Genomic DNA, 23,765 nt, shown 5'->3' on the forward strand with positions numbered 1-23,765 from the left:
GTTTTGATTTTTTAATTACATGTTAAGCAGTAGAGATTAATGTATCTTGAGAGGATACTAATTATTTTTATTTTCTGGTTTGTGCTCATTTAACTTTAATATCCTTAATGTCTGGCTGGTTTGAGAAATCAACCCCTCTTTATGGTTTTAACAGTGTTTTATAAAAACTGTGAAAAGCGATTTTCAATATCACATGCCTCTCTCTGTCTATTTTATTATAAAGCACAAGCCAACAGTTTTTCTTTTTGTGTGTGTTTAACACAACTTCGTTTTTTACTGTTTTTGGAGGATACCAAAAAAGTCTGGTAAAATGTGTAGCCCTGTGTATTGTTTTCTATTGTTTGTTGTGTTGCTTGTAAAAGTATAGTTCTTGGATATTGATTTATAGGTGTAAAGGTCAAAATGATATTCAAAGTAACTCATTAAGGTGATGCGTTACCTTAAACTATTGTGCAAGCCCTGCATAGCCAAACTTATACAACTGGCAAATATTAACCTTTTATAAAGTTCAAGATGATCCAAATAACAGTGGTCAAGGTGACACAAAAGTTAGTCATGTTATTGTTGCCAAAATCAGCATTCATTATGCATAAAACTCTTCATCACCAAAGATCAAGGTTTTTGCTCATTTGAATGAGATAAAATGGGTGAACTTATTTGTGCATAAAAATTCAAAATGCACCAGTGGTCATTGTGATTAATAAGTTCAATGTTATTTTTCTATTTTCAACCACACTTAAGATGAGTTCAGAGTAGACAGTATAAGATCAAAATATTTTAGAACTTACCAGGCAGACCAAATTTTTTTTCCTGCACTCTATTAGTGTATTTTCAAATACTTTTTGAGCCCAATTTGAATGTCTTATAGTGAGCTTTAGTTTGCCTACAATATTTTAATGTGTTTTCCTTCTAACTAAATGTATTTTACAATCTGTATAATGGGTGTGTTTGATTTATTTTAATCTCTGTTGCTTATAATCTTAGTTTCAGATTGTGTTAAGTTAAATTTTGTGCACTATTGTATTGTGAAAATCTGTTATTATCTGTGTTGTCATAAATATACTTGTTAAGCAGACAATTATAAAATACTGCTTTTCTCAACTAGAACAATTTGTTACAGGGGGCTTTGTTGACAAATTTGTTTGAAATGAAACTTTATAGTGTGGAGACGTAATATACATTTTGAAACTTTGTATCCATCACTTCTGCTTATTTTGACTGTCAAAATCCCATGTTGGTTACAAATTATGATGCTTTGTCAAAATGTGGGTCTTTTGTCACATCTCATCAACCATTTCTCAACTGAAGGGTGTAACTGTGAGAAAGGTTCAGGCAATTCTGGGGAGATGTTATATACTGCTTATCTATTATCATGTCAAGACAGTTGCAGTAATAGAAATTGATAACAGCAAAAGTAAACATTTAGAAGACATTATGCTTGTGGCACAATATATTTCCAGTTAAAGGAACATGATGCTGTATTTGACAGTTTTAGTAAGAACTGATACACGACAATATAATGATAATTGTAAATTTTTCTTCAACTATTTTTGTATGGATGATAGATTACTGGGTCTGTCATATTATGAAGTACATGAACCTTAGTTGATTCAGTTAGATGCAATAAATGAATCAGAACTAACTATATGTTGAAAGAATTGTAAGAGTTTTTTCATCATTATGCAACTTTTATGTCTTAGTTGTACTAATCTGTATGACAACTGAAAAATTAAGGAGTTATCTGTAATATGGGACTTATTATATGCAGTGCTCTTTTCTGTATTTTCATCAGTAACAGTGAATAGAGAAAATGCAATATTTTACTTTTACTGAACCATATACTCATGTTTCAAACTAGTATTTGAGGTTCATAAATTTTAATGTTATATACAGTGCAGGCTTACATTTTCAGACATGATAATAAAATAACATTTAGCATAAATATAGAAAATTAATTTTTATTTGAGAAAACAGTTCCTTTGAAAGGTTATGATCACTCATCTATTTTAATATTAATTTGCACATAATGCACTGCTCCATAAAGTATAATATTCATATACCATACATTTGATGTGTTCTTTTATTGTGCACTTTGGAATTGAAGATGGTAAAGTTTAAGGTACACAGATTGTAAAACATATATGTTATAGTTATATAACATTTTCTTAAAACTTCTTTGAGAATTTTACAATTAAATAATGCAACATAAAGAGTAAACAGTTTTGTGAACAGTTCTTGTTGCATAACATAAAAGAACAGTGTAAAAACATTAAATAATATTAACTTAGAACACAACAAAACTTCAGTTTTTCTCCTTTTTAATCATGTGCTGAACTTTCAACAGCTGATTTTATTTGAATAAAATATTGCACCTACAGTACCTCATTGTTCTTTCAAATAATTGAGAACAAAGCATTCTCAATGTAAATATCTTATGATAATTTGATGGTGATGAATCATGTATTTCACTGAAACAAATACTGATGGTATATGATGAGAGATTTTGAATTAATACATGGCTTCTAAGGATAGTAGATGAGTATCACATACTAGTTGAAGTATTAATAACAATATCTATTGACTAGCAGAAAGTCTGGTGTGAAACAAACTAGGACTAATAAGCTTTCACATGATTGTGCTTATAGGTATTTTTATTGTGACCTTTTTCACTCCCAGGTGTCAAATTTATGTACACCGGGTTCCTCGATAAAACCAAAATCAGGTGTAAGGTATTTATAGGCATTTTTTCCTTTTCAGGTCCTCTGAGTCTTTCACTTCTGAGCTGATGTCAAATTTTTTAGATAACTTTAAATTTCTATCTTAAAGCCTTTGATGTTGCTTTAAAGAGCAAATATGAGTCATTTACTTCCAAAACAAGAAAGTGATTGACTTTAGACTTATTGTACATTTTATTGGTGGCTGTTCTTGTTCTGTTAAAATTATGCTATTCTTGTACATGCAACATTGTGCCATAAACAGATATCACAAGAAGTTGCTTGCTATTAAGCACAAAGCTACTGAAAGGGCTATCTGTGCTCTGCTCACCATGGATTTCAAAATCTGGTTTCTAGAGGTAAAAAAGTACGGATATACCATGTGCCACTAGAGGGCACCACATGAAGATCAAGAGTTGCATTCTGTATGACATTTCCAGAAACCAGCAGAATACACTATCTGATTTGTTGTGTATATCCACAAGATATTTACCTTTGTGTTTATAGCTTACATTGTAGATTATTCCAGATACCCAAATTGTCATTTGGCTAGAGATATCAGTGGCTATGCTTTCGTTTGGTGGTTGGACACTGTTTGTGCTGTGAATATCAGTGTTTCTCCTTTATATAACCTGTGCTGGGTGGAGATTAGTCATCACTCTTTAACCGTCTAACATTAATTTAAATAAAATATTTCTAACGTTTGTTCTAAACCTTTTGAATTCTAAAAAGTATATAAATCTTGGAAAACTATGAAGAAGAAAAAATGGAGTTATGTCAGTTGTAGCTGTTCTCTTTGTCTCTGACCTCTTTTATCTATATATATAGCTGTTTTTACACACTTTAGATACTAGTAAATTTGACACTAGTACATTTTAGTTTCTGCACTATAGAAATTTACCTTCTGTTAAGGTGGTCTACTGCTTAATGTTTGAGTAACATCAGGCCTTTGTTACTTTGTTCTCTGTTAGTTAAACATAATTACAAACAATGGATAGACAACAGATTTATTTCTGTACAACAGTGAGACATGATCACATATGATATTTTACGTTGGAAGCTTTACCTTTTTGAAAACCCACACAAAAAAATAACTTGTTTTGAAGTGCTACTGAATAAATATTTGTTATTCCTTTAAGTATGTGACTAATGTGAAAATTCACTTTTGTGATTTATATGCGCATTTTTGCATTTTATAGATGTATAACTGGTTACTATGGTGATCCCAGAATTGGTGTACAAATTTCTTGCCGTCCTTGTTCCTGTCCTGACAGTAAATTCAGTCATGCTCGAGACTGTGAACTAGACAGAGAAAATCAAAATGTTATCTGTCATTGTGAAGAAGGATACAAAGGTAAGTTTTTATTGTTTTATAAAACTACAACTAAGTTATAATGACTTAAAGTATTTACAAATTTTAACATTTATATGGATCTTTGGAGCACAAGTGCAAAATAAACCCATTTTGGTATATATAGACCATTTTCGTAGTCTCAGTTTTAGTGTTTTTAACCTGTTTCTGGAATATATTACACACACACATATTATGCACATTTTTAGAATTTAACATAAATTACACTTATAACTGTATTCTAAAAATGGCTGGCATGGGTATTAAAACTTCAGTCAAAATAAAGCACTGAACAATGTTTTGACCTTTTTAGGTCATCTTCAGGTTAATATAGAGAATTTGCAACTGACCATTGCTGGGCATGTCTTAGGACAAGAGCGTGAACAGGTATGAAATTGTAGAGGACATTGCAGTTAGATGTTAGGTTACTAATTAATATAAATATAAAGGTATTTCTTTATATTGGTTTAATATTGGATTGAGTTGTTGTATAAGTAGGGCTTCTTTGATTTAGCATTTGTTTCCCTACTTAGCATGTTGGTGTTTTATATAGTTACGTTATACTTATTTGAATTGCAGTGTTCAAAAATGTGCAAAGGTTTTTTTTCATGTTTTTTGAATCCACTTTCCATGTATCTGCTAGTTTCTCCAATATAGAAGTTGTGGCAGTTGTTGCATTGTATTTTATAAATAATGTTGGTGTTATGATTGTTACCATACCACAAGTGGTTTTCTCATCATCTTGCATTTATAATTGTATAGAAACCAAATTTACTTCCCTTTTTAAACATATTTCCTCTTAAAAATTATTTATAAAATAAAAATATGTACTTTATCAGAACTAGAGTTTTAAGGTATAGCAACCTCTGGTATAATATTTATCATAGTTTGGTCACATTCACATGTTGTAGTTGTTTTTGCTTCTGAATGCTCACACCTAAAATCAACCACTGATTTGCCCTTTGCACAGAATCTCATTTTTGATTTTTTTTCTTCCAAACACAAACTGCTTACCCTCAACTTTCTCTAGCAGAAACAAAAAACAACTTTCAAAAATTTGTTATCAATTAACATAATTATCAGTAAATCATTTCATTACTTGTGGTGCTCAAAATGGTCTAACAAATTTCTCAGCTACCTGTGTTTACCCTGGAATGTTTTTCTTTTGTTTTTGCTGATATGAGAAACTTTCATTGTTAGAGTCAGGCTTGGCATCGTCTGGTGGTTAGGGCACTTGACTTGTGATCTGCAGGTTGCAAGTTCAAATTCAATCAACAGATGTGTTTGTAATTTCAGCCTTGTGGGTATTAATAATGTCGATATCAGTTTCTACTAGTAGAAGATTAGTTTCAAGAGTGGATGGTGGATAGTTTTGACTAACTGCTTTGTCTTTAGTTCATCAGTTCTAAATTAGAGACGGCTAGTACAGATACCCCTCTAGTATCTCTCTGTAAAATTCACAAAAGAAGTTACTATCAAAATAACCCCCAGTAGCACAGTGTTATGTCTGTAGACTTATAGTGCTAGAAATTGGGTTTGAATACCCATGGTGAGAAGAACAATGACAGCCATTGTGTAGTTTTGTGCTTACTTTCAAGCAACAGAAGAAAGGAATATAACAATGTTTTTATTTATCGTCCATTAGATAACTCTCTTGGAATTTTCTACTGAATAATTATATGGATTAGTTTTATAAAGTTGGTGTAGCAGTTAGTGAAAACATCACAGTTAATGAAACAGACTATTAGAAGGTTTGATATCAGAAAAACTAGTTTCAATGCATTTTCACATCCTGGTATGTTTTTTATATTAAGTTAATTAGACCAATTCATTTTAAACTAAGAGCTTGACTTCCCAGTCTACTACCCAAAGAGATTCTCTGACTTAGTAATTTAACTGCCGAATGGTTTTGATATATAAATGCTTATTAGCATGTAGGTGGATGGGAGCTTGTGTTACATCTGAGAATAATAGTTTGAGAGAGGGAAGCAAATGAATAGCTACCTTATGGAACTGTTTCTGATATGGTACTTTCCTCCATCACAAGATTAGATGTTCTCATTTATTGCAGCCCCCTATATTTGAACTTTTTTATCACACATGCTGCAAGTCTTCTACTCCTCCCCTATTAGAATTAAGTGATTCCAGTGTGTCTTTTATGTAATTTATCTTGCATCATCGCTCCATCAATAGAAGTGCATAGTATACTCACTATATGTACACCACAATCATTTAATTGCATGTCATATCGTGGGTGTTTTTAATTTAGTGGCAGATCATCTTTCTTGTCCTGACAAAATCTATCCAGTGGAGTGGTCTCTCCATTCTCTCGTTTTCCAATGACTTTGCAGTTGGTGGAGTTTGTTTCAAATCAATGCACATGCCACCTCCCTGAATCACAAGTTAACCCTCTTTTGGTCTCTGGTACCTCATCCTTAAACTTTTGCTATTGGTGCCTTCAGATAAGAGTTGTCACACAGATTCCTATATGTTTATCCTCCTGTCTGATTGCATCATCAGGTTGTTTCCCTAATCTATGTGACTATGTGCTGGGTCCTTCTGATAGCTTCCTATTGGCTGGCTCAGTCATGATTTTTCTCATTTGCACCAACTCAAATTATCTTGTCCTGTACCACTTTATTCCCCAATTTCCTTCATCAGACCCAGTCACCAGTCCTGATTCTTACAGTGTACATCTTTGTCTTCACACCTGGCTTTTTGTCTTTTTCTTGGCAAAGAAATCTGGTTTACTTCCATCATGTAGCTTTCCAGTTGGCTCAATCCATACGTTCTTCTTACATAAAAGTATATCAATAGAAATGGGAAGGCTTTCACCCAAGGTCCCATCCTCATGGATTTGCAGCTACTTGACCTACTGTGGTGTGTGTCTCTGAGTTTCTCACATAGCTTTTCTAGTGGGGGTCTTCAGTCTCCTAAAGTTTGAGTTGCAAGCAGTCTCATGCAATACTTTTAGTCTTCCCTATTACTATAGTCTTTGCTTCACCCATTTTTACCATGTTAATTTGTTCCTTCCAGATTCGCCATCCTCCCTTGTGACCTATTTTTCCAGAATGGAATATTAATGTAGTCTTCCATTTCAGTACTTTACCTCTGTTTAAACCTCTTTCCTCACGTTCTGTATTTCATCTTTCTTTTAAAACATATTTTCTTTTCCTTTTGGCCTCTTCTCATTGACAGTATGTCTTGTTCTACATATATGTTATATGCACTCTTTACCATCATACTTGTCTTCTCTTTTTCCTGGATTGTTCCTTCCTCCCAAAACCTTTGGTGGTTCAAGAAGGTAATAACCCTTTTTTGCTTATTTCCCTTCTCTCTATTTATCATCTCTACTAACGTGCCGATCCAGATAGACATCTGTGTCTGATGTGTACCCTTCTTTGCTATATTGCCTGCACAGCTTCCTTCAGTAGTTCCCATTTCCAACTCTTTATCCCATACCAATCTTCTTTTGTCTATATATCTATCCCCTTGTACCTTCACTAATTGGGTTTGTCGTTTGATACAGTTGGGTTATTTTTTCTTGTCCCCTATCCACTGGAATTTGTTCAGAGTAACTTGTCATTAAATCTGACACCTCACTTTTTCCTTTATGGTCCGACATGGCCAGGTGGGTTAAGGCGTTCAACTCGTAATCCGAGGGTTGAAGGTTCAAATCCCGGTTGCACCAAACATGCTTGCCCTTTCAGCTGTGGGGGCATTATAATGTGATGGTCAATCCCACTATTCATTGGTAAAAGAGTAGCCCAAGAGTTGGTGATGACTAGCTACCTTTTCTCTAGTCTTACACTACTAAATTAGGGATGGTAACACAGATAGCCCTTGAGTAGCTTTGTGCAAAATTAAAAAACAAAGAAACTTTTTCCTTTGCTTTTTGAGTTCATCAACCTTTGTAAAAAATCATGAATTATGCAATAAAATATGTGGACCACCCCTAACTTGTTCATTCCCATTATTTACATCGTATCATGGCTTCATCTGCCTCAAGTCTTCACCTTTCACCTGTGACTGTTTTTTTCAAACTTTAGTGTAACTCCAAGATTGGATAAGCCTCTTTTAATGCTTTATTTCATTTTACGGGCCCATCTTTCATACAGTCCTTAGAGGGATCCCATTCTGTGGTGAGTGGTGCTTGATCAAGCATTCTTTGACTCTACATCTGCACTATATAACCATGTTGATTTGTGTTTTATCTTCCTTGGCTTCGTGGTGCACACTTTTGAGATGGGGTATTTCACAAGATCACTTGTAGGTGAACAATCTTTTGATTTTTTATTTATAAATTTGTCTGTTCCAGACTGTACAACCGATAGATTTAATGTGCAAAGCAGAAAGAGATAACTACCCATCAACCATGGAGGCACCCTTATGAATGGATTCCACACAAAGATGGTTATCAGCATTCAGTGCAAAGTAAGATGGGGATGTTCTGTGGGTGGAGATGACACAATGTCTTCCAATTTGTGATAATTAATACAATAGATTGAGATGTCAGAATTCAGTTCACCTCTTTGATTGGGCCTCTCATCCTACATTTGCATGGATGTTGGTACCCCATGGGAAGGTTTTGGATTTTGTGTGAATCAATAAGCTTAGCCCCTCACACAAGTTTCATCTTCCTTCCTAAATTTCCTCTGTCTTTGTTATGGGTTATAGTGGTGGTACAGGAACTGTTGCAGTCCTATCCTTGACTATCCCTCATTCTCTCCTCTTGAAATTAGCATAACTGTATCTTAGAACTGTAGAAATTACACTGAAAAATGGAAAATAGATTCAAAGAACACAAAAAAACACCTTCACATGTTTTTGAACACTGCAAATCAAATAAACACAACATAACCACAGAAAACACACAGATACTAGGAAGGGAAACAAATATAAACAAATGCAAAATCTAAGAAGCTCTACTTATACAGCAAATAAAACCAAAATTAAACCAATATAAAGGAACACCTATATACCTATACTAATTAATAATGTAACATTCAACTGCAGTGGCCCCTACAATCCCATACCTATTTATACTCTCGTCCCTAAGACATATGTTCGGCAATGGTCACTTGCAAACTCTCTCTTTCTTAACCTGAAGATGACCTACGAAGGTCGAAACGTTGTTCTCTCTTTATCAGTAAAAGTGTTAATACCCATACCAGCTGTTCCAAGATACATTTTTATTTCAAGTGGGTTTCTCGTCATCAAGAATTACCATTATTACCATTTGGATGGTCCTAGCTAATTTCATGGTTGGGAGAATTGATTGCATGTGATAGACATACTTTCATTACCAGATGTCAAGCTCCTGCTTTAATAGCTCAGAGCTACTCTTTGACTCATAGCTGAGAATCGGTGATAGACATACTTTCATTACCAGATGTCAAGCTTTTGCTTTGATAGCTTAGAGTTACTCTTTGACTCATAGCTGAGAATCGGAGCATTTCCTAATTCCCTGGTTCTCGGATTCAAGATGAAGACAGTATGATCCCTTGTGTGAATGTTGGTTCCTAGTGAAGAGGTTTCAGATGTAGTTGACTTACTGAGTATGCTCTGCTATGTCCTAGTCACTTTAACCCCATCTTTGTTCACCCACTTTTCTCATTGTGGGATTGAGTAACAGGATGTTTCTGTGGTTAGAATCACTTTCCTACCACTTTCTCTCCCACTCAGAAGAGCTTCTCTGAATTCCCCCCTTAATATTTTACACATTCCACACATAGGTGAAACATATATCTAGCCAGAAGTTGTGCAGTTCCCCTCTTCAGATCTTCTGATCTGACTGTTTAATTTACAGTGGTATTCTTTGGAAACTTTTGGGGCACGTCTGCTCTTTCCTTACACTGGTTTCTTCTCCTAATCAATGTGGGATTCTAGCTAATCTTGTGAATGGAGGGAAGTACTGTATTGGAAGTTATTATTTTCCTATAATGAAAGTGTATTTCTGAGAGGTACCTTCTTCTCATACTTTCCACCCATGCTTCTCACAAAGTTCATGTGCTTCTGCTCTCTACAAAACTTTAAAGTTATAGTTCAATATTGGTGCATAGAGGGAGTCACATATTTCATGTGAGTGTAGTATGATCGTACTGGTGGAGAGGTGATGCATGGTGATATACATGCGAAACATGTTTGGATCACTTCATTTCACTAAGGGGGAGCACAAGGCTTGTGACATGCACAAAGAAAACGTTTGCAATTTGGTGGCAGCATAGAGTGAGAATAACTGATCTTGTGAGCATAATGTCTATTGGAAGTATATCTTTACAGTAAGAGAAAATTGTAACTTTTCTGTTAGTAGAAAGTGGTTATTGTTGTTTTCAAGCAAATCAATATTGCTTGGTCAAAGATGAGGAAAACGTATAACAATATGAGTATCAAATAAGGTAAAAAGTAATTTGGATTTAGAATTTAGTACTTTTTATGTAAAGGGCTCTTTATTTCAAAAACAACAAATATTACAACACCTAGAACAAAAAGCACCCTAGGTTTGTTTAGGTTTTCATTTCAGATATCATTTAAGTGTTTTAATAATAATAATATTAATAGAAAATTAAAAGTAAATTTTCATTCATAACTTACTAAAAAAGTCTTGTACAAAGTAGCTAAAGTCTTAACTTACACTATGTAACAAAATTTTTACTTGTTCCAGGGCAGAAAGTGTTATTTCCCAATTACTCATGCCTAAAGTAGATGGAAAAGACCTATTTTTCTCTTCAAACTTTGCTTTTGTGACCTTGGGGCGTATAACGAAAACATGATGGGAGACTATACTTGGGGGCTGATACGTGAAAGTGATTTACATTACAGTAGCAAATCTCAAAAAACTACTCACTTCTAAACATTTTTGTATGACTCTAGCTTGAATACGTGTGAATCTCGATTCATATGTTGTTTTATTCCAATCTTATGTCAATGAAAATGTGCAAATTTGCCTGTTTTTACATAGAAAATAGGTTAATTTCTAAAGTTCGTTATCCAGGTCACAAAAGCAAAGTTTGAAGGGAACAATGGTCATTTTCTGCACTTTTACAACATAAGCAATTAAGAAATAACACATACTATTCAGGAACAAAATTTGTGTTACCTGGTGTTATTGTCATGTAACTTGTGCTTATGAAAACAACTTTACTTTACAGGTGAAAAGTGTGAAGTGTGTGCCGATAATTTTTATGGAGATCCATCTGTTCCCAGTGAAAAGTGTCATAGATGCAAGTGTAATGACAACATAGATGTTACTGTACCAGGAAGTTGTGATCCGTTAACAGGAGAGTGCCTTCTATGCATTTTCAACACTGAAGGCCCAAACTGTGAATATTGTAAACATGGTTATTATGGAAATGCTACACAACATAATTGTCAAAGTAAGTGCACTTGGAGTTTATTGAAATAATTTTGTAGATCAACACTTGGGATTATTTTACAAGTTAAAGCATGGGTTATCAGCTTTGAGTTCATTGTTTCACAGAGGTGCTTGTAAGTAACTACTTAAGTTGTAGTCTTTAAGGTAGAATTGAAAGTCAATTGTACGTATGTGGTTGAGTCCACCTTTGTGTTTATATTAGCTAATGACTCTTTGAGTTGAAAGCATCACTTTGTAATTTATTGCTTAGCTCTTGTAAATTTCTATTTCTAGTGTGTGTGTGTAGTACTCTTGGAACTCATCCAAATTCCAAACAATGCAATAAAACAACTGGCCAGTGTACCTGCTTGCCAAATGTCATTGGTAAAACATGTGATCATTGTGCAGCTGGTTTTTGGAACTTTAGCAGTGGTGAAGGCTGTAAACCATGTGATTGTGACCCACAGGGATCATTGTCAAATGACTGCAATGTGGTAAGATGCAATTAAACTAGAAAAAATAGTGAATATTTTTATGTATAGATGTTAGCTTTTTTCTTCTTATAAGTTATTTTAAAAATTATAATTCAGTTGTTCTTTCAAAATGTAAAAAAAACGTGGTACTTCCTGATAGTGAAAGGATAATTAAATAATAAAAATATTTTATCTCTGAAAAAATTAAAAAAATAGCTTTTATAAAATAGTTCCAGTTAGCTTCCTAATTTCCATTTCTATGCACCTTGTGTATCTCACACTAGCTCAGTGGTAAGTTTGAGGGTTTAAAATGATAAAAATTGAAGTCCAATCTCCAACAGTGGATATGGCACAGAGAACTTTATTTAGGTTTGCATTTGAGTACCTGTCATGGCATATAACGTGTAAATTGTTAGTGATTCAGGCTACGTGTTTTTTGTATTTATGATTCATGTCACTTCAAAGAGCAAAAGCAATCTGGCATGGATGTTGCATGTTTAAAGTCAATGTTCTTGATATTATAAAATAACTTTAGCTAATCCTCTGAATGAGTTCATTTCCTTGATAGTTTTTAGAATATGGAGTCACTTTTCAAATAACACCTCTCAAAAGCTCATTGATGAAATTATTAGCCAGTGAACATTATCATCTGTTAGCCGTATGTCAGTATTAATTATACCAACAAATGACAACAAAAATGGTGAAAGAACGTGGCCTCTATAATGGCGTTAATAGTAACTCTCTTATTCCAGATTGGCATCATTATATTTCTGTGGCCTAATGTATTATGTTTCTCCATGTAAATGAGATTAGATCTGGTTCTAGATTAGTTCCGTATGAGAATATTTTCATGTTGTGACTGCCGGGTGAAGTGTAACTTTTCTGTAAAAATAATTTTGTGCACAGAATATTTTCTTTTTTTCTTATTTTGTAGCAACTTGTTTTGTTCTTTACCATTAGCAAAATGCATCTAATTGGATGCCTGGCATATTGGTTGGCCTTGCGAAATATATTTTTATTACACTGATGTAGTGTCCAGTAGCAACTGTGAGTAGCTGGTTCAGTCTTAGAATGAGTAATCTTACATTGCTGGAAGCCAGAATCATAAGATAATGTTTGTCTAGTCGTGTTGTGGATGATCATTTGCATCACGTATGTAGGTGTCTGAAAAGCTGTACTATTGATTTAGAAGTGGTGTTTCACATCCTATTAATGTCACTTATATATGACTTAGGCAATCTGCAACAGCCAGATGTGATTAGTTGGCTTCCATTTTATTCTTGGCTTTTGACATTTGTGAACAATCACTGTCTGTTTTATACATAGCTAGGATCATGAATATTTTGAAGCACTTTGAATTCTGTAATTACTTTAAAATGAATTACTTATAAACAAGACATGACTAAAATAATGTGTGAGAGTAAAACAAATAGCATAAATTGTTAGTTGCATTCCAGTTCACATGATTTATAATGAGATGTCTAATTTATATAACTGACCCAAGGAGGCTGATTGACAGTCATTTCACAACAATGACTTTTGCCTTTGAGAGCTGTAATATTACAAATTCTAGTATGGGTTACTATTTTAAATTAAAATAGAATAAATAAAGATAAAGATTTTGTTATATCAATACATGCAAGTTGTAACATAAAAAGGAATGATATCCTAATAGTGGTTTAATAAAAGTCAATAAATATTTACAACATTTAATTATAATGTTTTACTGCAGTACAAGAGGAAAATCATTTGTTTTTGAAGCAGTTCATTAACACAAATTTAATAGAAAAGTCGATGACCACATTAAAAATTGTTAGTACAAAGTGTATTATATCTTTAATACTTGTGCCCGGCATGACCAAGTGTGTTAAGGCATTTGACTCGTAATTTGAGGGTTGAAGGTTCGAATCCCATGCGCACCAAACATGCTCGCCCTTTCAGCCATGGGGGCATTATAATGTGACGGTCAATCCCACTGTTCATTGGTAAAAGAGTAGCCCAAGAGTAGTTGGCGGTGGGTGGTGATGACTAGCTGCCTTCCCTCTGGTCTTACACTGCTCAATTTGGGACGGCTAGCACAGATAGCCCTTGAGTAGCTTTGTGCGAAATTCAAAACAAACAAACAAACTTTAAATCTTAGGTAGTGTATTTTCTTTTTTTAACACTCCATAATAAAAAAATCTATTGTTTTGAGAGATATTAGTAAAAAAAAACCTAGGACTGGAAGCATATGAATATTTTATATCATCTCTTATCACTTAAAGCAGTTTTCTTGATTCTCAGATGCATTAGGTTACACTTTCTACTTCTAATAATCATGGTTAGTTAAATTATCTGTTATTAATTTATTTTATACAATGAGTTATTAAACCTCTGCAATTAACTTTCATGAAAACTTTACCAGTGACATTATAGATGTGTATTTCATAATTATATTTTGACATAGTATCTATTCTAAAGAATTTATTAAATTAAATATGATCTCTTGTACAACTGGTTTATAGTTTGATGGTTGGTGTCATTGTAAAAAAGGATATGGAGGGAGGACCTGTAGTGATTGTAAAGATAATTATTGGGGTGATCCGAAGACTAAGTGTATTCGTAAGTTTTATTTTTATGTATGTATATATAGTTAAGTATAAAGTTACAATGAAGGTTCATCCATGTTACTCATTAAAATGGTAATAGGCGTGACAGTGGTTATTCCTACTTGAGATTCAATGAGCAAAATTCTGAATGTATTTAAAGACTGAGATTTAACTGTTTTGGATATTACTAGATGCATTTCTTTGCACACACTAAAACATAATTTAAAACATATAAATATTCCATTTGCAGTTGTAATTCTTTACACATTTAAATATTTTATGATAAATTGAATATTTTTTTTTAGTATTTGAAGGTTTTAACTAAAACACCTTTGAGGGAAATATGTTTTTGTTCTAATTGCAATTTCTCTTTTTGGTATTTTTATTCTATTACCATAATAGATTTAAAGATGTTCAGATGTGTAGATAGGAAACACTGTATGTTTTTAAAGGTTGTGATTATAATATATAATCAGTTTATTAAAACATTTCTTGAAGGTTTTTGTGTTGCTATAGTTTTTATGAAGTGATTTATGTAAAAACTTGTTTTCATGGATTAATTTCAAAGAGAATATATGTGGTATTCTGTATTAACATCTCCAGCCCAGTAAACATGGCAAAGTTATGACAACTGAAAATTAAACAGATATTGAATAAGTTTGTCTGTGTGTGTGTGGTGTATTTTATGTTGTATGTAGTAGATTTTTATTAATTGTATGCAGGTGGTTAAAGCACTCATTGTAATCTGAGGGTCATGGGTTCAAATCCCTGCTATACCAAACATGCTCACCCTTTTGGCTATGGGGGCATTATAATGTTATGGTCAATCACACACATTGATTTATATGTATCAACTCATTGGTAAATGACTAGCCCAAGAGTTCGTAGTTGGTGGTTTAGGTCAGCTGCCTATCCTCTAGACTTACACTGCTAAATTAGGGATTACTCGTACAGATAGCCCTTGTGTGGCTTTGCATAAAATTCCAAAAAACAAACAATTAATTGTATGCATAGTTCTTGTTTAAGTACAGAAGTTATGTGGTGGAGAACCAATGAATAAAAAAACATAAAAGAACATCAAAATGTCATCCAACTTCTGAAATGAGAAATACTTGCCCTAGTAAAACACAAATACAACACCGTATATATTATCAATTGGAACCAGTAATGAATACTTTGCTCATCAAAACATTGAAAACCAGGAAAATTTAAAGAAACCTCTTACAGTAAAATTTATTAACCTTTCCATGTGTAAGTTTCAAAACAAAATGATGGTACCATGACACACAGGATACTTAAGACAAACTAAATTACATCTAAAGATGTATATTAGACATAAAAATGTTGAGAGTACAACATTCTGAATATATATATATGTATACACACACCAGTGAAAGAAATAAGTTAGATAATAATATCTTAAGTATTTTAGCTCATTTTGCAAATAGCAGTTGTGAATAATTAATAGATTCATAGTTCTAGCAAGTGTTAATTGCATGGTGTGTACAATTTTATAAATATCTAAAGTAAATAATGAAAATGTAATATTCAAAGTAATGAATTACAAATGTTGGACAAAGTTATGGGATTTGAATTGTCTTAACCATTGCGCATTATTTTTCAAATGTGAGTGAAAATGGACAGTAGCAATTGGGTATAATCAATAGAGTTATAATTCCAGAAAGTGTTGATTGCTTGGTTTGCTTTACTTTGTATATATATGAAATAAGTAATAAAAGTGTAATATTTGAAGTAATGAATTACGAATGTTGGACAAAGTTATGGGATTTGAGGTATCATAAGCATTGTGCATATGTTTTTCAAATATGAGTGAAAATGTATAATGGGTGTAATCAATAGACTTATAGTTCTGGAAAGTGTTCATTGCTTGGTTTGCATTACATTATGAATATCTAAAGTAAATAATAAAAGTGTAGTATTCAAAGTAATAAGTTTCAAATTTTTGACTAAGTTATGAAATATGAGGTAAAAGTTATATGAAGTAATATTTAAAAAGAATAATTCCTTTATGTATGATAATCACTTCCATTAGATGTGTTAAGTACTGTTCTCAATAGCAATTATATTATAGTGGTTTACATGAAATTGTTTTTCTTTTTAGTAAATGACTTTATGACATTAAAATTACAAGTTTCTGTTAGTTTTAGATTTGTGATAGTGTGACAATTCACTGGTCAGCATATTAAAACAGAATATGATCCAGTAATTGTGTATGCATGTATATAGTTATTAGGTGACCCTTTGAAGCTTAAATTGCTTTTTTGGTCATGTTATTGTACTAATTTAAGTTTTTATTATGAATTGATTGAAGTTGTGTTGGAACATTGTATAAGATTATGTTGGGGTTGTAACTACCACTGGGAAGAAACATCTGTCCTGTAACTTAACTTTTGTTATATTCTTCTTGTGAATGTTTTCATTTTATTTCTAAGAAAGTTATTGTTTAACAGCCATCTGTCTATATCTTATTACAGTGTTTATTCATGTACTACATAAACAAATTATAATTTCGAAGACTGCACACTGGACAAATGCACCAAGGTCACATATTTTGATGTAACTAAAACTTTAAGACAGTACATACTGTAAATATATTTTCTGTCACAAGAAGTACACCCCAGAAATTTTATAAGTAACACTTGCTATTTATTAAATTTAAATGAAAATGGAACTCACTTAAAATAGTTTGTCTTTTTTTTAAATTTTTTTATCAGTTTGATTAGCAATTATGAACAAGAAAACAATAAATTTGAGGCAGCATGTTATAAACTAAGCCTACGTATTGTATATTTAGTGGCTATATGACTACTCATGCAATGCATACTTTATGTCAGTTATACAAATTTGTGTTATATTTGGGAAAGCTATAACAAAAAACTTACAAATTGTGATATTTGCATTTAGCAATATTTAAATATTATATTTGAATCTGAACAAGCTCACTTTGAGCAGAAAAAACATCAAAGTTTCACCATTATATATTAAACCTTACTTTACTGATGGTTGTATTCGGATGGTTATATTTTTTATTTTTGCAGTTACCAGATAAAAGCATGCATCTTTTTGAGGAAAATATCATGTAATAGGACTATAATAAAATATTTCATGTGAATAAGTCGGCAGTTTTTACATAACTATTTTAATAGTTTATATATGTGTGTGTTTGTGTATATATAAAATGTCATCACTGCTCTTTTTCCAAAACTTGATTGTTATTGTTTACAGCCTGTGATTGTAATTTTGAGGGAGCTGCCACTTTTCAGTGTAGAAGAAATGATGGAACATGCTTCTGTAAGAAGGGAATTGTGGGAAAGTACTGCAACCAGTGTGCACGAGGATACACAGGGAAAGCTCCAAAGTGTGAACACTGTGGAGAATGCTTTGAACAGTGGGAATGTAAGATAAAGGATTTGAAAAGTAAGTTAAATTTGTGCTTATCAGTCAAAAATATTAATGCAACAAAAAATGTAGTTTATCTTTGCAGTGACTTTGAACATTCTCTTCCACAAACATTGAGCTGTAATGATATTTTACAAATTTTATTTTGTGGATATTGTTATTATTCTACATGTTACTAAAAGTTGTTCATGCCTAGTGTAATACACTATGTTAAAAACACCAATACTTGTCCAATATTCTTGGTGCATTATTTTTCTTCATTGTACATACAACTTTATTTGGGAATATTTACTATGACTGACCTAACAAAATTGATTTGAGCTGATATTTACTGTAATATAGTTATAAGCTGCAGTCCCCAGGTTGATGGGATATTTATTACCAGCTTACAATATATAATATTGTAATTTTGTAATTGTAAATTTCATAATATATATTAAACTGTTAATTTTCATGATTAGTGTTCAGTTCTATGCAATTTACATACTTTCATATACAATATATCCTAATTTTCTGACTTCTCAATATAAAATATTTTAGACCATTACTATTTAATTCTTAGAAAATTCTCCTGTTAATTAATATAATTTACACACAAAATATTGAGTGCTTGTTTAAAAATTAGTGACAATTTCTTGCACAAATTAAGAAACTTGCATCATAGTATATTTGCAAGTGGTCTAATTGTGTACAAGTCGGGTAATAATTAGAAATAATACAGTTGAATGACAGTAGGCGTTGAAAACTGCTAATACTGAAATTTCAGTTATAGCTCTTTTGCCCATTTTATCAAATGTTAATTGTTATAGATCAGGCATTGACCTTAATTGAAGAGTTTAATGAAGTGAATGACACAGGAACAACAGGTGTTTACACTGAGGAGTTTGAAGAGATGCAGCAGAAACTAGATGAAACTGAGAAGCTTTTAGCATCAGAAAATATCACTCAACTTAACACTAGTGAAATTGAAATCACATTACAAATTTTGAGGTAAGCTGATGACTCAGTTAGAATTCACTATTGTGCAAATAGCTGGATAATATACTTACAGTAGAGTTTAAGACTTAACAATTTTACTCGTGAGAAATTAGGATTTGAGTAAAATATAGTTATTATAACATAAGTTTTGGAAGGCCAAGGAAGTGGAGTGAGGAATAATTTATCTATGTATTACATTTGTTTTTCTGTGAGTGTTGTTGGTTTTCTTCTACAGTGTCAGTTCACAATTAGGTATGAATACATGTTCACAGCTCTTATGTAAATGGGTTTGAAAATTATAAACAAACAAAGAATGTCTTGCACATTAGCAACTGTCATAAATGTTTTCCTTAGGCTTTATTCATGAATGCTATTTTTTTGTACTTTGGATTAAAAAGAAATTCCAAATTTTGGTTAATTAATTTGTTTACTGTGATTTCAAGATTTACTGAATTTCAACCTGTTTATTTTCATTAAGAGGTGATGCTAAATACTCAAGATAACCAGGTTTCTGATGAGTCAGGCTTTATATTCAATGTGATTAACATATTATAAATGTTGCCTTTGTTTCATTTTGTGTTTCTAATGAAATTTGAAAGAGTTATTCTAAATTTCTTTCTTTAAACCACTGCAAAACTTGGATGAACTAATTGAATAACATTCCGTTGTTGGCTGCAGCTTAGGACTTTATATAATTTATTTGGAAAGAGTTAGGGCTCAGATAAATAGATTTTTTCAGGTTAAAATGTGTGTTTGATTTAGAGGCTCTTCATACCTATTTTTACATATACCTTACAAATATCTTGTTTTAAACTTTATTTTTTTGTATAGACTAGATAATTTGATAAGTTTTCACTTTGACTATTGGTTAACCTTATCACAAGGGGTAAAGGGTGGAAAACCATGTCATCACGTTTGTTAACTTGCATTCAAAATCTTATAGAACTACTATTTTATGAATTTTACAATTCAAACTTTAATATTATTTATGAGTTAATTTCTTAATTTGAAAGTATATATTGAAAGAACACATCTAAATATCAATTATTGTGAGTCATGTGGTGTGTTGAATGCAGCACTGGTTGAAATTAGGTATTTGTAGTATCAGAATACTAAGTCTATAGTTACATATGAATTAGGAACACAAATTACTGATATTAACAAGCTACAATATAAAATGAAAACCTTATATTTTTGCTGACATATGTACTGAATCCAACAAGCTGGTCTTGTTCACCTCTTTAGGTTTTTGGAAACAACCTTTTACATACACTTACTTCAATAAATAATATGTGAATAACCAATCAACAGCTTATAGTACCCACTTAGTGGTTTTCTAAGGCATTTTAATATGTTAAAAGAATACCACATTCTTTCCAAACAAGATTTTAAAAAGGTAAGTTGTGTATTTAGTTTGTTCAAGGTTTCATATTTTTTTTAGACTTAAATACAATTTATTTACTAAGCCTGATAAATTATAATGGAATTATGTGGTGTCAAAATAGTTATTTATGATTTTGTGGTTATTAAACTGTGTGTGTGTATATATATATATATACACGCCATAGCTAGAATATATAATTCTTTGCTTTAATTCTTTATTTATTGTTTTATATTTTAAGAAAAATAAGTTTAATAACATATTTCTAAATAGTAATAACCTACGTACACATATAATGTATAATAATTGAAATGTGATTATATATTACCAAATACTAGTGCATTAAACACAGCCAAGATGGTCACTTTGAAAACACTAAAGTCAGTTTTTATATTATTGAATATGGTAACATAAGTGTATGTGCATTGCATCAGTGCATGTTATGTAATGTTAGCCAGACACAACTGGAAGATCAATACAATAAATTGATGGTAATTTTTACGTTTGGAAACTTGAGCTACTTAGACTAAACATTTGTGTTTTTTGTTATGATTTGTAGTCATTATAGCATTAAAAAACAAACATAAATTATATTAATTTCTCAATTTTTATGATGGTTGCAATATTGGTCAAATTGACAGACACCACACAGTTAGGGTAGAGAAAGTATAATGTCAAGCCTTACTAAAAACAAACGTTTGAAATGTATTTAGGAGGTTTTAAAGATGATACAATGTTTGAGCTTTTGGGACAAAGAATAGTTATTTTACTCATAACATGAAATCAAGTTGCACTTGGACTAGTAATAAAACGGACTTGATATTTTCACAAATAAAACTTTAGTAAAAACACTTCATTTCGAAAGTGTGATTTTTTGTGTACAAAAAATTTATCTTTACTAAAAATATACCAAATTATGTGAAGATGCATTTACTGAATTAAAAGTTATAATATAAACAAATGGTCAGTGTGTACAAATGTGATTACAAATTTATGTATATTATACTGAGCCTGTTGTGAAAAGGTGAATTCCAAAGGTTCTTTAGCTGGAGTTTCACTTTATATTCAGTTTGCTTATTTGAGTTACTGTAGCATGATATACTTCCCTGGATATAGCCTGTGACATGCTGTGTAGTATTTCATTTACTTTTAGATAATTTATTAAAACAATCTCTCTGATCAATTAATGCCATTGTTTGAAGTTTAACTTTTTTTGTGCTTTGCACCTGTAAGTGTGTTTCTTTAAATTTTTGTCATAAGAATATTTGTTGTTTACCGATATTCTGTGGAGTGGTTTTGGAAGAAGACATACTTTTCTTTTTATAGTACTGGATTGTTTGAGATATTTGTTTCACATTTGTAGATTTGATATGTAACTCAGTGGTGATTTCTGGCTTTGTGTAAATAAAATTATGTATTTTTGTTTACATTAAGTGTTTACTTGTTTTCAATATATTAAGCTATTGACATATATCTACAATATGTTGTTTTTATGGTGTAGCCTCAACTTGACTACCAACGAAGCTCTGTTAGAAAATGTAGATTCTGAAATAAATGGAACATTGCAGAGAATAAGTGATGCTACACATACTTTAAATGATTTAAAAGTACGAGCGGGTGTTTTGGAACAGAATGTAAGAATTTTAGAATACAATGTTACAAAGCTGCAGGAAGCTGATATTGAAGGTAAGCAGTTATAAATCTCATTCATCACTGCAGTTGTTTTACTTATAATAAAACATAATTATTTCAAAATGTGTATTATTTAAATAAAGTTGAAAATAACATAGAAACAAATACAATGTCACTATACCAGTAAATAGACCTGCTTTTGGAAATTCAAAATGAAAATTAATTTCAGAAAAAACTTAAAGATTTTAGTTTGTCTTATAGCTCTGTATATTTATTTAAAAAGAAATCTGCTTCTAAAAATTGTAAGTTAATTTTTCGTTTAAAGTGCTTCCATACTACTTTTGTCACAAACATACAATGTTTTCTGTTAGCCTGTTTTATATTTGAAATTTTAAAATATGTTTGTCCATACATTCACATATTATTATTATTTTTCATTTATTTTGTAAATAAAGGAGCTTTCAGTATCACTAAAGAAGCTGAGAAAAGGTCTAGTTTATCAGAGATCCAAGTGCAGGCTGCTCGAAATATCCTTGATGAATCTGCTAAGTGGAGAAACCAAACTGAAGAGTTGCTTAAGCAGGAAAAAAATAATTTTAATAAAACATATGATGAAAATACATCAATTTTGGAAAACGTTTCTGATCAAATATCAGTTATAGAGTCTGGAGTAGGAGAGATCAATAGATTAGTAAGAGTTTCTTTTTTAATTGAGAGATATAAGTTTTTTAATAGCAATAAATTTTTAATTTTAATAAACACTGAAATAAGTAAAGAATAAAAATTTAAATTCATTAATATTGCCCCTAAGAAAACATCTTCTTCCTGAAATAATCAACAGAAAAGTTTCATGCTAAAAATTAATAAATATTTTTTGCACTAAAATTCCTGAGGTCACAATTTCTGTAATGCAGTGATGTGGAATTTGATATTTTCATTTTTAGTTACCTTCAACTTTTCTTGGATTATTAGTGGTCACATATTTAACCATAAGTACAAAGATTTTTTTCTGTACCAACAGTATGTGTTAACTTGTGGATACTGACAAAAAGTAACATTACAGTGAAGTGAAAGTTGTTTTTTTTTACATAGTTATGTTTTAATTCTTCAAGAATACTGTTTACAGCTCCATTTTGTTAATATTCTTTGACTATCAGTATCTAAAATTATAATTATTTTGTAATTATTAGACTTGCCTTACATCTGTAGAAAGCCAACTTAGTATAAAGGCAAATCTGTGAATGCTAGTTCTTGAATTATACATCTTTATGTCAAAATTTATAACCCAGAATTTGGTGTTTCTAAGTGGTAACAGAGAGTTAATCTGTAGTATTTTGATGCTTTGTAATTTTGGATACTGACCAAATGTTAATTTGAGGTACAGAAGACTTCAGTGGACCTAATTGTAACAGAGAGTTAATCTGTAGTATTTTGGTGCTTTGTAATTTTGGACAATGACCAAATGTTAATTTGAGGTACAGAAGACTTTAGTGGACCTAATTGTAACAGAGAGTTAATCTGTAGTATTTTGGTGCTTTGTAATTTTGGACAATGACCAAATGTTAATTTGAGGTACAGAAGACTTTAGTGGACCTAAGTGGTAACAGAGCGTTAATCTGTAGTATTTTGATGCTTTATAATTTTGGACACTGACCAAATGTTAACTTGAGGTACAGAAGGCTAATAGTTATTTTTTATGAGTTCACTTATGTCTGTAGATGTTGCCAAGGTTTATTCAGATCATAAAATGCATGGTAAAAGTGAAATTATAGGTTAGTAAAGGTTTTAGGTTGGTGTGTTGTGTTGCCTTAAATATTTTTTCACATTTCTGATGATGGAAATATAAAAATGTCTTGAGCTGCTGAATGTAGTTT

The 23,765-nt window shown here is 31.6% G+C and overlaps 1 protein-coding gene across 7 annotated transcripts in view; it reads left to right on the forward strand.

The window, feature by feature from the left end:
* The window catches only part of LOC143244246 (laminin subunit beta-1-like), a 155,101-nt gene that overhangs the window by 110,456 nt on the left and 20,880 nt on the right, over positions 1–23,765 (forward strand). For all 7 annotated transcript variants that reach the window (XM_076488581.1, XM_076488602.1, XM_076488618.1 and 4 more), the window contains 8 exons: positions 3,914–4,068; positions 11,217–11,441; positions 11,714–11,913; positions 14,397–14,493; positions 17,727–17,918; positions 18,710–18,890; positions 21,761–21,945; positions 22,347–22,582. In XM_076488581.1, the coding sequence (XP_076344696.1) occupies positions 3,914–4,068; positions 11,217–11,441; positions 11,714–11,913; positions 14,397–14,493; positions 17,727–17,918; positions 18,710–18,890; positions 21,761–21,945; positions 22,347–22,582 (1,471 nt within the window). The remainder of the gene's footprint in view (positions 1–3,913; positions 4,069–11,216; positions 11,442–11,713; positions 11,914–14,396; positions 14,494–17,726; positions 17,919–18,709; positions 18,891–21,760; positions 21,946–22,346; positions 22,583–23,765) is intronic.

This window comes from Tachypleus tridentatus, chromosome 1 (assembly GCF_004210375.1).
Source record: "Tachypleus tridentatus isolate NWPU-2018 chromosome 1, ASM421037v1, whole genome shotgun sequence".
In the NCBI taxonomy this organism is placed as follows: Eukaryota; Metazoa; Arthropoda; class Merostomata; order Xiphosura; family Limulidae; genus Tachypleus; species Tachypleus tridentatus.